The following is a 14,138-nucleotide window of genomic DNA, read 5'->3' on the forward strand; positions in this document are numbered from 1 at the left end:
ACACACACATACGCGCGCATCCGAGTCTCCAACGCCACATAAATGTGCAGTCAACACATCTTGCGTTGTGAAACATGCATCTGGATGGGCAAATGTGCAAACGCACTCGTGTGACACATTTCAATGAAGGTGGGGGTGCGAGCGCGGCCGAGTCTACGACGGGCGCGCGTGCAGCTGTGTTAAAAAATTTATATATATATATATATATATTTTTTATTTTTTTTATTTTTTTGAGGAAGGGACACTAAGAAGCATTAGGGGGCACATGAGGGATGTTAATGTATGGAAACCAAAGCCAAAACGCTCAGGTTTAAATCATGGAGCGATTTCTCCCCATAATATGGGGGTATGCACATGTGTTCGTCTACTTACGCACAGCCTCCTTTTTGGGGTCTAGGGCACTGGCAGTCTGCTGTATCTGGCCTATTTTATTCTGAAGGACCCAGACCCGTTGGTTGGTGCTAATGATGTCGTTTTCCAGCTCCTGAAATAAGGAGCAGGCGTGTCGGGCCAGGTCGGAGAGCTGTCGCAAGGTCCGGGAAAGAACCACATTACTGATGGCACACAGGTCCTCGAAAAGCAGACCATCATCATTGGGGATCGGGTGTCTGCACAGAAGCTGCGGCTCCACAATCCTTTTGGCGAATGGCATTTTGCACGCCAAAGACGATAAGGGTTGTAAGCCAAGCGTAAAATCCCGCTGCCTAGAAGTAAAAGGTAAAAGGGTAAAACGGACAACATCCAAATATATAAATCCACGAGAAGCCCGATGAGGTTCAGGCCGTCTGCGCGTTATCCCCGGGCGTCAATCCAAAGTTCCCAGATTCTCCTTGAGATCCTCCATCCTGCTGCTGGTTTCTGGGGATCATTCACACTCCCGCTCACACACGCACACACATGCACACACATGCAGGACACAGCTAAGCCCAGGTCAGTGGTGTGAGGATGCGTGTTGAGTCTGCGATCATGGGTTGCCTCCGTCCAGCGTCAAATCAGCCAGAGCGAAAAGGAAATGCCGCTGAAAGGTTTCAAAATAAGAATCTGGGACAACGACGGTAATAGAAAATCACTGAAGAGGTGTCGTCAAAATTGATGGTAATTACACAGGATACAGAGGTGGATACGACAAAAAGTGAAAACATGTCTTGCAAAGCCCTGTATTTAAATACACAAAGGTTACTTCATAACCGATCTCCGCGTTTGGAGCTTTTATTTTTTAGGCCTTCCCTTGTTTTTCCGCCCATATTGCGGTAATTCTTCTGGTATTTGATGCAACCTGGCTCCGTGGCCTGAAGTATGTGCAGGCAGAGAAGATGAGGGAGAAGACTGAGGTAAAACCCGGAGATACAGATATGAGTAGATGGGGAATGGTCGTGACAGTCGTGCCTGTCAGCAGACACTGAAAGAGGATAATTCTGAAAAATATTAATGTCTTACTTGGCCTAAATGCAGGTGATCAGGTAAGTCTGGGGAAAACAGATCGTTTTCAGCATCCAAAACTTCTTGAAGGGGATGTTCGGAGCTGGGGACACAAGTTGATATAATTTCTAAACTCATTTTAATTAATAGAATTTCCGGTGTACTGACACAATTCTAATTATTCATGAAAACAGCTTTTTCTAATTTTATGAGAACATCTTACAAACTTAAATAACTAATTAAGTATCTATACTGTACTGAGCAAACAGTTTCATTTACATACAGTGTCATTAAACGGGCCAAAAGCAATTCAATAAGGAGAGATCACTTGGAAGAATTGAACTCGATTTATTGAGATAGAGAAATTAATGTATTTGGCAATTAGACTCAGATGACCCATCATGGCAGAGAAGAATCTCAGTGGTGATAGGATTTAGGATCTGACACTGGAGGTGGTGGTAAAATTGAAGCTTGGATGGAGCTCCTCTGACTGAGGTGTGTTCAGCACTTTAGCTGCGTTTGATTTTTAACACAATGTTTCTCACAACTCTCTAAACCCCAAATATAGCTGGAATATAATTGTCTCTTGGTGCCATTAGGTAGTGAACTCCAGCTCACACTGGGGCAGTTGGCAGCTGAGTGTGGAGCGGCTGGGGGGAGAATTAGCACCAGTTCTGAGGCTCTGCCACGTTTGCCTGTGGCCACTGGTGTTAGATGTTGGCAGAAAGAATAAGATTGTGGATGCAAGCTGCGGAAATGAGCTTCCTGTTTGTGAAGAGGCGCTAGAGCTGCTATTCCTGCGGAGCCGGCAGACGTGGTGCATGCGCCTCTGAATTGAGGTGTTTTGGGATATCCTATCACAAGAAGACCTCTGTGCAGAGGTTATACCTCTCAGCTAGTGTGGGACCAGCTTCGTGTCCCCCCAGAATAGCCAAAGGAGGTGGGTGCACCTAGAGAGGTCTGGGTGTCTCTTTGTACACTGCTAGCTTGTGTCTTAAATTAGTATCAAACTATATTTCCCATTAAACAAAGAACATGGTGTTTTGTTATGTCATTGTAATCTGGAGTTGTTGTTAAGTTACAGTTAAGCTTTGTTTTTCTGATACCCGCCCCCCAAGAAAAAAATGCATGCAAAGACTGAAAACCACAATTATAGATGATGTGGACATAGTAGGTAATGAATATAAACTCACAAACTACAAAATTAAATTGTGTGACCATGTTTGCAATGCACACGTCACTGCACAGTATCTTCTCATGATGCACTGAGGCTCCAAATTCATAAACTGTTAACCCTGTACACCTCACCAAAAAGTTTAACTACAGCAGATCCTCTGTCAACCTATTTCTTTTTCCTTTTTTCTTTTTTTGCTGAATTTCTGTTTCCAGGATGCTAAGCCTGCCCGTTGTCTGTTTCATTCACAGTGATTAGCCTATAGCCTCTAGGCTCAGTCTGTATATGGACGTGTGCAGTAAACTTGCTGTTGCTGCAAATTTGAGGCAGTGCAGATTAACAGGAACCTGTCACGGGCCTCTCTCTCCGAACTGCCAAGAAGACAAGAATGCTACAATTGTTCCCTATATAGTTATGCATTATATCCTTTATTATTATTTATAATGAGACAGGATTTGTCATGGCGACCAATTCAATCAATTAGACATTTGAGAAGTATTAAGACAGGGATATGTGTGAGCAACACGTTCTCACTCCCAACTTGTCAAATGTGTGACGCATGGTCAGGCTCCCTCTGCTTCACTTATCGACGCGCAGGGTCCTCTCATTGAATACTATAGAGCTCCCTTAACGTTGCTTATTGACGACAAGAGATTGCCGCGGAAGAGCCTGTTGTCTGTATATTTATATATTTCCGAAATCACATTGTAGTGACGTATACTGAACACAATAAATTATATAATGTAAACGACTACCTGAAAAACAGGTAGAACGATACTTTTGTATCGTTTATTGCATTTATGGAGGGAGTGATGTATGCTGGGTAATGGCACAGCTAGCTACTGGGTGACTTTATTCACCCGCTTCAGCTGTTATCAGTCCATACAATGGGCGTTATTAGCACAAATCAGTCCCATAGATTTGGGCCATCTCCTGCTAGATTGTTCAGAAGGTTGTTCTCATCCATCCAGATGGAGGATCACTAACAGGAGCGTGGGAAGACTCCAGAATCCACTCTGGCTGGAATCCGGTGGATACAGCAGTGTGTACAGGTAAGACCATTTAAACGGACAGCATTTATAGAATGACTATTAAAAGTCAGCGAGTGTCAGTAATGTTAATGTGGTTATGTTAGTAATACACCGAGTGCTAATATAACAGCTTTAAGATGCATTTGTAGATATTATTACGTGTTTTACCGTCTTTATGGTGCTAGCTTAAAGTTACGGTGTAAACGTTAGCTTATATTGTAGTAAAGCTGTTACTGTTTAAACGATGTTAGCACAGAAATATTAGCTTCTGTCATGACTGATGAAGTTACTAGTTAATAAAGTTTTCAGTAAAGTGTTTAATCGCAGCCACAGACTGACAGCAAATATCTCGATTAGCTTCAGTGCATCTGTAATAAATATGTGCAAGTTTCAGTGCTTCGTTTAAACTGTATGATACTTATACTGACCCAGGGTCAGTGTAAAATACAATTCTAGCTGTGTGAACAAAGCTTGGCTCCTTTAATCCTGCATGACAAACCTCACAATGCAGGTTATTATTACTCTTTCCTGCTGTCACACCTGAGAGTCAGCTAGAAACTTAGAGTGACGTGGACATCATGCAAAGACTGCCAGACTCTGTAATACTGCAAATGATCAGTGACTCATGTTATCACTAAACTTTAAACGGTACCTCTGTGTGCTGAACATCTAGGATTGAGTCAGGCTGCATTGACTGTGGGACTTTAATGTGTTAAAAGCAGGTTGAAGACGGCTCAGAAACATTTGAAGATTAAAATTTAGCATTATGGCTGCTGGTGGTTTGTAAAGCCTCTACTCAGCTGTATTTTTGTTACTAATTTATGTTTGTTATTGTTTAACAGATTTCAGAAGAGCAAATATGCTTAATAGTTTAACTAGATTTCATTTGTCAGTGTGGGACTGCTGAGTCACCTGAAGAACTCATTTCATTCATTCTCCACATGATGTTCATATACAGAAATGTTTCACAGGAACTGATTCCTCCCAAATGGTGAACTAGTGTGTTTCCATAGATTACCTCTGTATGAATGTACTTCTTAAATGAAGGCAAGTGTTTATCCTTTTTTGTTCCTCAGGTACAGTACATGATATCAAGGGCAGGCGGTCAACACTGGGGGAAGACAAGAAGCAGACGTACTTCCAAAGAGGGAGCTGCAGTGAGGACACAGCCAGGTCACTGAGGTCAGAGGTCAGAATCTGAAACAGCTCAGGTTTATATTTTAGGGGTTATAAAAAATCAAAATGTATTTATGAAGAAACCTTTAAATAATAGTCATAATTATGATTATTATAAGAAATATCAAACATTTAAGTGGATTTTCTGTTACACATGTTGTATTAGCCCTGCAATAAACTGGCAGCCTGTCTTTGTCCTGTATCAGCTGGGATAGGCTTCATCCTCCCGCAACCCTGAATTGGATACATTGTATTCCAATTATGTAATCTGATCATTTACAAACTCAAGGTATCTAATCAAAATGTAAGTAATAATTATAAAATGGGAAAGCAGAAATAAGTGTGACATAAATGTAAATGTGTGAGCTGACATAGAGGACAGCTACATGTTGTCTGAAAAACCTTTTGTAAGAGCCAAAGTCAATGTTTATGTTTTTCCTTTTTGTTTTGGTGGCACAGGTGTATAGCTTTACCTGCATCTCAGGTGATGGTATGTGGGTGTGGTCACAGTCTATTTACCTGATGTCGGTGTTCGCAGCAGGTGTGTTGGGTGAGTGGTTTGTGGGCAAACTTTTCTGTTGAGCGTCCTTTTTTGGCACACCAGTTAATCCATGCGCTAGTTGTAAATTGATTGAAAGCGCAAATGTTTGTTTTTGTTTTGTTCTTAAAATAAATGCGCAAAGTACAAGTACGACCCATTATGGATTATTGGAGGCGCGTCACATGGACACAACCAACTCAGCCGGCCGCGGCTTTATTTACGGACGAAAGTCGCAACACCTTTGTTGTCAAGTTTGCAGGTATATCAGCACGAGACAGTCTTACATAGAAGAGACTGTTAAAGTCTCTAACTCAATGAAGCATTATTGGTCCCGTCTGTTTGGATAAATATAGTAAGTTGATGTATGTCCATTTATTGACACATTTTCTTAAGTGCTTATCCAGTTCAGGATCACAGTGGAGCTGCAGCTGGATGTGTTCACTAAATAAACCTTACAAAAGTTAACAATAAACCTGCATCCATGTACGTTGTTGTCCACAGGATGAGAAAATCAAACTGGAAGACGGTGGAACATGTTAATAAATGTTTGTGTGTTTATGCCTGTGATAAAAAATAGAAAGCTCTGTCTCTCTTTATTCTGAGATTTAACGAATTCAAAAGATATTGCAATATTTATTTATCCAAAACAAAACAAGTTCACTCTAAATTGATGTTGTACAGTAAAAAAAATGTTCTTGTGTTTTCCATGAAGTGTATGTAAATATCTGGTTTCAACTGTGAATATACTGCTGTGTATTGAAGTTCCTCTTGTTTTGCATAGAAATATACTGAACAACATACAAAGCATAATATATAAAATACTACCTGAGTTTTTTCTTTGAAAGCCCCTTATGTCCATTCTTGTATATCAGTGCATTACTGAAACCGGTTTATTTAGCCGTGGAGGGCAACAACTGAAAATATGAAATAAACACACATGTAAGCTAAGACTCTCTAAAGAAACAGCATTGTTGTTGTTCGGCTTTTCATTTCGCCATTTGTTGCTCGGTTTCTGGAGTCTCCTGGTCCTGTCAGTATTAGTAGGATGCATCTGCTGTGTCTTCTCGTGGATGCTCACCTACCTTGACTCGTTCCAGCCTGGTATGGATTTCCCAACACTGCGGACAGTGGCCCACGTCAGAGACGTTTAATATTGATTACATATGTCTGAATTGCTAACCCTAACCCTAGCTCAACAGACCACAATGCCCTGGACTGTCAGTATTATTACATGCTGTGAACATAAGTAGCTTTGATCACAGTTTATGTTGTAAAAGAGAAGGAATATTGGAAAGAAAGATCAACATTGTGATATTATTTCTTCCAAACTGACCAGAAACATGCTTGTCAGACTCTCACAGCAAAGGATCAGACTCACTGTGCATGACAGCTCAGGCCAATGATGTCTGTTAGATTGTCAGTTGTTTAGTGTGCTTCTGTACAGTTAGGGTCACCGTCTCTATTTCAGAATAATTAATATGCGGAAAACACCAAAAGTTGATTGTCTTCCAATATTCTAGCATAATTAAAAAACTTTGACTTTGTAAGTACATATTATTAGTCCTAATGCCAGTATGATTCTTCATAACTCCTGCTTTGAAATACTGAACTTTAAAATTTACCTGATGAAAGATCATTTACAGTGGCACTCTGTCAGGATAATTCTGACTGTAAGATCACTGTATTAATCTGAATCCTTCTGAAATGTGCTGTGAATGAATGCTGATGCAACTCACTGTGGGAAAGCTGTTAATAAAATGAATCTGTGACACATGCAACACATTCACAGAGGAAGAGGACACAAAGGGAGGACACCCAGAGGCTGTGTTGTATGGAGTTAAATCATAGTGTTGAAGTCAGAAATCCAAATCTTTAGTCAAAAAACAGGCGGCGGTAACAAACAGGAAGACAAGCAGTCCATCAAACAGTCTACAGGGTCAAACATACAGAGAATTCAAACAGCAGTTTATTCACTGAATTATCATCAATTGCAAAAGAGAAAAACGACGATTTCTAAGGATTATTTTCTTAAATGCAGTTAGAGTGTGGCTGGTAAAGATGGAAACATACAGAATGTAAACTGTGTGAGTTTGGTGAACTTTGTTAGTAACAAATGAGGTTTTAAAAACAAAACAAAAAACAGACAAAACACAGAAAGAGGCTCTCAGTATTCATTAATAATTAGAAAGAAAAATTCTGGTCGTGGATTTTTACAGTCTTAGTTCCGCTCGCTGTCATCATTATAATCATCATGATCAATGGCGAGGTCCTGAGGTGGGTGGGGCTGTCTCTGGTGATGTCACCATGAAGGAACAGCATCTGGCACGTGTTGCTGAAACATCCCAGTACACTGGTGTAGTTTCCTCTCCAGCTGTTTGACATGTGACACTTGAACATTAAGGAGAAGGAGAAGAAACAGTGTTAGGTCAGGTGACCACATGGTTTCTAAAGTAACTGACAGGAAGTAACCAGGCCGTTAGAAATGGATGGCATGTGTTTAGAGTTACTGGAGTTGGGTAACTCTACTTACCAAAAGCAGAAGCACACAGATGAAGGATCAGATGCTGCATGTTGCAGGAACATGCTCATGTGTGGTGATCATTCAGTGCTGTTCCGGCAGGTTAGACAGTCCAAGACTGATATCCTGCCCATCTGAGAGTTTGAAAACACACATGCAAAGATTTATTTTGTATTACAGTCAAAGTTGGATGTTCATTTTTGTCCTTTAAAAATGTTTGTGTATTTGAAAGCACTAACATTTAAGGATGACTTGGATCGTCTCCATTAAAGGGGAGACAAGTGTATCCACTGATCTACGTCACTTAAACTGGATGATGACTCCTCTCTCCCTCACTCAGAAACACTCCTAATATAACCAAGCAAATAAATAATATTGAAGATTTACTTTCATTACAAAAACGGCAAAAACATCTCCCTTTGATTCTATTTCTCCATTCCTGCTGAACATCAGGCAACAAATATCTCAATAAATCACAGTAAAATGTAAAGCACATGTTTTCTCTGCTTTGTCTAACCTCTGCAGAGCCTCCGTCAAGAAAAACATAACTGTAAGCATAAAACAAATATACATTTCATAACACGTCACTGGACAAACCTCGGTCAGTTGATTTCCTCTGTGCAGTGCAGACGAACATCAGTCAGCAAGTCAAGGTGGTGAGATGGACTGGTGTCCTTTGTGACTCTGCTGGTTCTTCTGAGGAAACACCACCGTCTCTCCACACTGTCACCATCTGTGAGCACAAACTGCTGCTCTGCCAGCATGTAGGAAATCAGATATCACACACACAGGGGTGAAGAAACATTCAACTTTGGCTACTTTAGATCTAAACAGATCAAAGTAGCTCTTAGTTTCAGCAATCAGTGAGCAGACAAACAATGTTACCATACTGTTTCTGTATGAATACAATATGGTATTTTCTTTTTTATTATTATTATCTCTTTTATTGGGACAGCTGTTGAACATAATAGTATGCCTTTTTACACTTTCTTTGCTGTCACATTTTAACTTATAATTGAAAAATAAAGACAGAAAAAGAAAAGAAAAAAAAACAAACAAAAAAAACAAAAAAACAAAAAAAAACAAAAACAAAAAACACCAAACTAGGGTTAGGAGGCAGCAGGGCAGGTAGGTTTACGTAGTACTCAGGGTTGTAACATCATATACAAAAATCACACCTCATATGCTTAACATAGTCTGTCCATTTAGACCATATTCCATAGAAGGTATCCCTCTGAAGTTTAAGAGAAAATGACACTTTTTCCATCGTATAGATCTCTTGTACAGAATGTATCCAGTCTTCTATCGTTGGTGGTTCAGGCTTAAGCTATCTTCTCGTAAGAGGCTTTTTTCTTGCGGCCAGAAGGATATACAGGAGTCTTCTGTCGTTGGAATTCAGTTTATCCACTGGTACATTGCACAAAAATATGGTTTCAAAAGTTGAAGGAAAAACAAATGAAAAAACATTTTGTAAATGATTTTGGATTAGAGACCAATACTGGCGAATAACTTTACAGTCCCAAAAGATGTGGAAATGGTTAGCTCCGTCTCCCCCACATCTTCAACATTTATCACCAATTCCTCAATATCTTTGTTGAGCAAGGATAATGAAAAATCTCAATGCTTTTCCAGCAAAATTCACACCAAACATTAGACCCAGTGGGAGCCCACTGTATCTTGCATGCGTGAGCCCAACACTTGTCTGTAATTGACAAATTACCCTCCTTTTCCCACTTCGCTTTAATATACAGAGTGCTGTCGTTTTTACACCGCAGGATGCTGTTATGTAATTTAGAAATAATATTACTTTGCGCTTCAGATTTGGTTAGTAATAAGAATGCCACAATATGGTATTTTCAATACAGGTGTCAAATTAATTTATTAAAACTAATACAAATACATGTATATTTTTTTTGATAAGTTAGTTTGCTAAATTATAAGAATAAATTTTTATTTTTTTCCCATTTAACAATTGCAACTGAAAGAAATTAAATATTGAACAAAAATATATTGTCACATTCTGAGCATGCTCAGCATGCTGACAGACTTGAAGTTGCTACAGATTTTAAGAAGTGATAATTATAGGGAAGAAACTTCTCTTTTTCATCCGTTTAATCAAACATTTGATGCCTCAGCTGTCTCAGTCTATAGCGTTCTGCAACTACAACTAACCTGAAGCTTGGATTTGGCTGCAGGTGCCCCTGTACATCCCTCAACATGTGGGTACCATTTAATCAGACTTCTTCCTGAGCTTTGCTTCATCAAAGGTGACCAAAGGTGGCATCCCGTGTCACAGTCTTATCATCATCCAGAAGAAACATTTGAAGAAACATCATGGAGAAGAAACATTTACACGCCTCCTGGTTTTGTTTTCTGATCCTGCAAAAAAACTGAGGACAACAAAGCCCAGAGAACACGAGATACACAATATCCAACATTCAGACTCAACAGCCTCCATAAATGAAGAGCACCAGGTTGGTTCAGTTATAGTAGATAATAATGGATTGGATTTATATAGCGCTTTTCAAGGCACCCAAAGCGCTTTACAATGCCACTATTCATTCACTCTCACATTCACACACTGGTGGAGGCAGCTACGGTAGATATAAGCATACTTCACATTACTGGGTATGAATAATAACGAGGAGGCAAACTTTGAAGATGCAGAGCACGATGTCCCATCATCAGACTGTAAAAAAAAAAAAAAAAAAAACCATCCACCAGGCTTCTTTGTTGCCAAAACTGATGATTCTCCTATCAGGGATCAGTAGCGTGTATTAACCTGTGCTATAAGCAGCAGTCACTGAAATATTACTGTTTCCGATAAGAAATCTAGGACATAAAAGCCAGGGTGGGAGGGATCTCTACAAACTGACTTACCTCTGCAAGTGTGAAGCTCAACAAAAATCTGACTCTCCAGTCACAGACAAACAAAAAACTCCAGCTGGGAGATAGAAAACGCTGTCTGGGTCTTGCTGGATGTTGCTGGTCAGAGTCCACACATTAGCAGAGCGCTTCTTTGTCCCACTGACCCATGTGGACAGCGACTGTGGAGAACTGTTCTGGAAAACAGAAAAGAGAATTAAAATAACAAAAAGCCAAACAGGATTTCCACAAAGACTCTCTTGGAATCAGCAATCAAAAAAATCACTGGTTCATATTTCAATTAAATATGAACAGGTTCCTTAAATGTACGCAGTTCAGATCTGATTTAATTTAATTTCCTTCACACAGCACATTTGTCCAGGCTGACAGGTAAACATAGAATTAATCTCAGGTAACATGACTCATAGTAGAGATTCAGTAAGAAAGATTGCTAGCTCTACAGGGAGTGCAGAATTATTAGGCAAGTTGTATTTTTGAGGAATAATTTTATTATTGAACAACAACCATGTTCTCAATGAACCCAAAAAACTCATTAATATCAAAGCTGAATGTTTTTGGAAGTAGTTTTTAGTTTTAGCTATTTTAGGGGGATATCTGTGTGTGCAGGTGACTATTACTGTGCATAATTATTAGGCAACTGAACAAAAAACAAATATATACCCATTTCAATTATTTCTTTTTACCAGTGAAACCAATATAACATCTCCACATTCACAAATATATATTTCTGACATTCAAAAACAAAACAAAAACAAATCAGCGACCAATATAGCCACCTTTCTTTGCAAGGACACTCAAAAGCCTGCCATCCATGGATTCTGTCAGTGTTTTGATCTGTTCACCATCAACATTGCGTGCAGCAGCAACCACAGCCTCCCAGACACTGTTCAGAGAGGTGTACTTGTAGCCGCTAAGACTGGTGGACCTAAATCTTCACCACCACGTCTGTATACATACAAGCAGAAAAAGGGGAGTGGGTGGGTCAGCGCTCAGGGCACAGAACTTAGCTGGCTTCAAACACACCATTCATTTTCCATACAAAAACACAGCCACAGTCACAAATACAAGCTAAAATCCCCGTATACAATAAAAATAGTGTTTGCAACCCGCTAAAAACCCTGCCGGCAGAAATAACTATTCACTATTAAAACAAGACTAAAACATGTTTTCCATATGCTAAAATTACCCTCCCACAGTCCCATAATCCCACAGTCCAGCCACAAATGGGCGAGGACAGGAGAGGAACTTCTCTTCCGGGATGGGGAAACTCGCCAGCAACAGACCAGGGAGGAGGCTCCTATCGCAGACCTGTCTCCTCCGGACAGCGCGTCGCCGCACAGTCCCGCCCCACTCCACACCTGAACACGGCCTCCCTCGTCTCACCGTCAGATGCAGGCAGAAGGGCATCCCTGCCCTGTTGTGCATTGCGGCCATCGCCACCCACTGTTGCCGTTCCTGCCGTTAGGACTGGATCGCCGAACGACTCGGGGCGCCCCACAGTCAGGCAGCAGTTCGTTCCACACACGTGCGGGCTCGCACGCGTTCCTTTTTCTCCTGCTCACCCTTCGTGCGTCGCTTCTTTCTTCTTTTGTCTCTGCGCTCACCATCCCCTTTAACAGGTCAACCTGGCGGCTGATAGGCCACCTTGGGGAACGCCCCCACCTCACAGGTGCCTACAATTGTCTGTTTAGTCCACAGTGGGTTAAAGGAACATGGTACAACATTAACACAAATATAAATATGAGGATAAAACCATGCAGTATAAATATCAATAAACAGACATGCAATATAAATATCACAATAAAATCATGCAAATAAAAACACTATGTACCAACACACAGATTAATAAAACAAAAACACAAATTTCCGCTGTGTGACATACTGTTTTCCCTCCTTGTAAATCTCACATTTGATGATGGACCACAGGTTCTCAATGGGGTTCAGATCAGGTGAACAAGGAGGCCATGTCATTAGTTTTTCTTCTTTTATACCCTTTCTTGCCAGCCATGCTGTGGAGTACTTGGACGCGTGTGATGGAGCATTGTCCTGCATGAAAATCATGTTTTTCTTGAAGGATGCAGACTTCTTCCTGTACCACTGCTTGAAGAAGGTGTCTTCCAGAAACTGGCAGTAGGACTGGGAGTTGAGCTTGACTCCATCCTCAACCCGAAAAGGCCCCACAAGCTCATCTTTAATGATACCAGCCCAAACCAGTACTCCACCTCCACCTTGCTGGCGTCTGAGTCGGACTGGAGCTCTCTGCCCTTTACCAATCCAGCCACGGGCCCATCAAGACTCACTCTCATTTCATCAGTCCATAAAACCTTAGAAAAACCAGTCTTGAGATATTTCTTGGCCCAGTCTTGACGTTTCAGCTTGTGTGTCTTGTTCAGTGGTGGTCGTCTTTCAGCCTTTCTTACCTTGGCCATGTCTCTGAGTATTGCACACCTTGTGCTTTTGGGCACTCCAGTGATGTTGCAGCTCTGAAATATGGCCAAACTGGTGGCAAGTGGCATCTTGGCAGCTGCACGCTTGACTTTTCTCAGTTCATGGGCAGTTATTTGGCGCCTTGGTTTTTCCACACGCTTCTTGCGACCCTGTTGACTATTTTGAATGAAACGCTTGATTGTTCGATGATCACGCTTCAGAAGCTTTGCAATTTTGAGACTGCTGCATCCCTCTGCAAGATATCTCACTATTTTTGACTTTTCTGAGCCTGTCAAGTCCTTCTTATGACCCATTTTGCCAAAGGAAAGGAAGTTGCCTAATAATTATGCACACCTGATATAGGGTGTTGATGTCATTAGACCACACCCCTTCTCATTACAGGGATGCACATCACCTAATATGCTTAATTGGTAGTAGGCTTTCGAGCCTATACAGCTTGGAGTAAGACAACATGCATGAAGAGGATGATGTGGACAAAATACTCATTTGCCTAATAATTCTGCACTCCCTGTAATATTATTACCACACAATCCAAGGACACACCAACAGCTCAGATTTGTAGAACTATTTAAACAAATGTCTTCTGAATATTCAATTCATGTTCACAGTGGGAGGGTGGGGGGTGTCGTGGAATTTTTAAAATAAAGTCTGCAACACAGAAAGAGCTGTGATCAAGCTATTTATTACTGCGCCAACACACATCAAACATCACAGTTCAGTCATGTCAGCTCTGCCACAGAAGTTGTGCTCCTACTCCTTTATGCATTCCAAGGAAGAGGGAGGAAGTTACAAACTGATCCTACCACACTTCACGTGTCTCGCTATGAAACCTAACAGATCAATGGTCATGCTGTTTTGTGCCCTTGGCCTTATCAGCACCTGTAAAAGGAGTTGTTTTCTCAAACTGCTGACGCTGAAGTAAGTTCATTAGAAACTTTCACTGAA

General features: G+C 40.8%; 1 protein-coding gene and 1 long non-coding RNA gene across 6 annotated transcripts in view; both read right to left on the reverse strand.

Moving 5' to 3' along the window:
* Positions 1-987, reverse strand: part of nhsb (Nance-Horan syndrome b (congenital cataracts and dental anomalies)) — a 56,708-nt gene extending 55,721 nt beyond the window's left edge. For all 4 annotated transcript variants that reach the window (XM_026164340.1, XM_026164349.1, XM_026164331.1 and 1 more), the window contains exon 1: positions 373-987. In XM_026164340.1, coding sequence (XP_026020125.1) covers positions 373-652 — 280 coding nt within the window. In that variant the 5' untranslated portion in view covers positions 653-987. The remainder of the gene's footprint in view (positions 1-372) is intronic.
* Positions 988-7,191: 6,204 nt separating this feature from the next.
* Positions 7,192-10,348, reverse strand: LOC113020418 (uncharacterized). 2 transcript variants are annotated; one of them, XR_003272196.1, is made up of 5 exons: positions 10,032-10,348; positions 8,457-8,608; positions 8,099-8,207; positions 7,872-7,993; positions 7,192-7,729 (listed from the first exon to the last, which is right to left on the reverse strand). It is a non-coding gene; the product is annotated as an uncharacterized LOC113020418 (long non-coding RNA). The 2 variants fall into 2 exon arrangements; XR_003272195.1 differs by having other exon boundaries at positions 8,457-8,613.
* Positions 10,349-14,138: the final 3,790 nt, after the last annotated feature.

Source organism: Astatotilapia calliptera, chromosome 1 (assembly GCF_900246225.1).
Source record: "Astatotilapia calliptera chromosome 1, fAstCal1.2, whole genome shotgun sequence".
Classification (NCBI taxonomy): Eukaryota; Metazoa; Chordata; class Actinopteri; order Cichliformes; family Cichlidae; genus Astatotilapia; species Astatotilapia calliptera.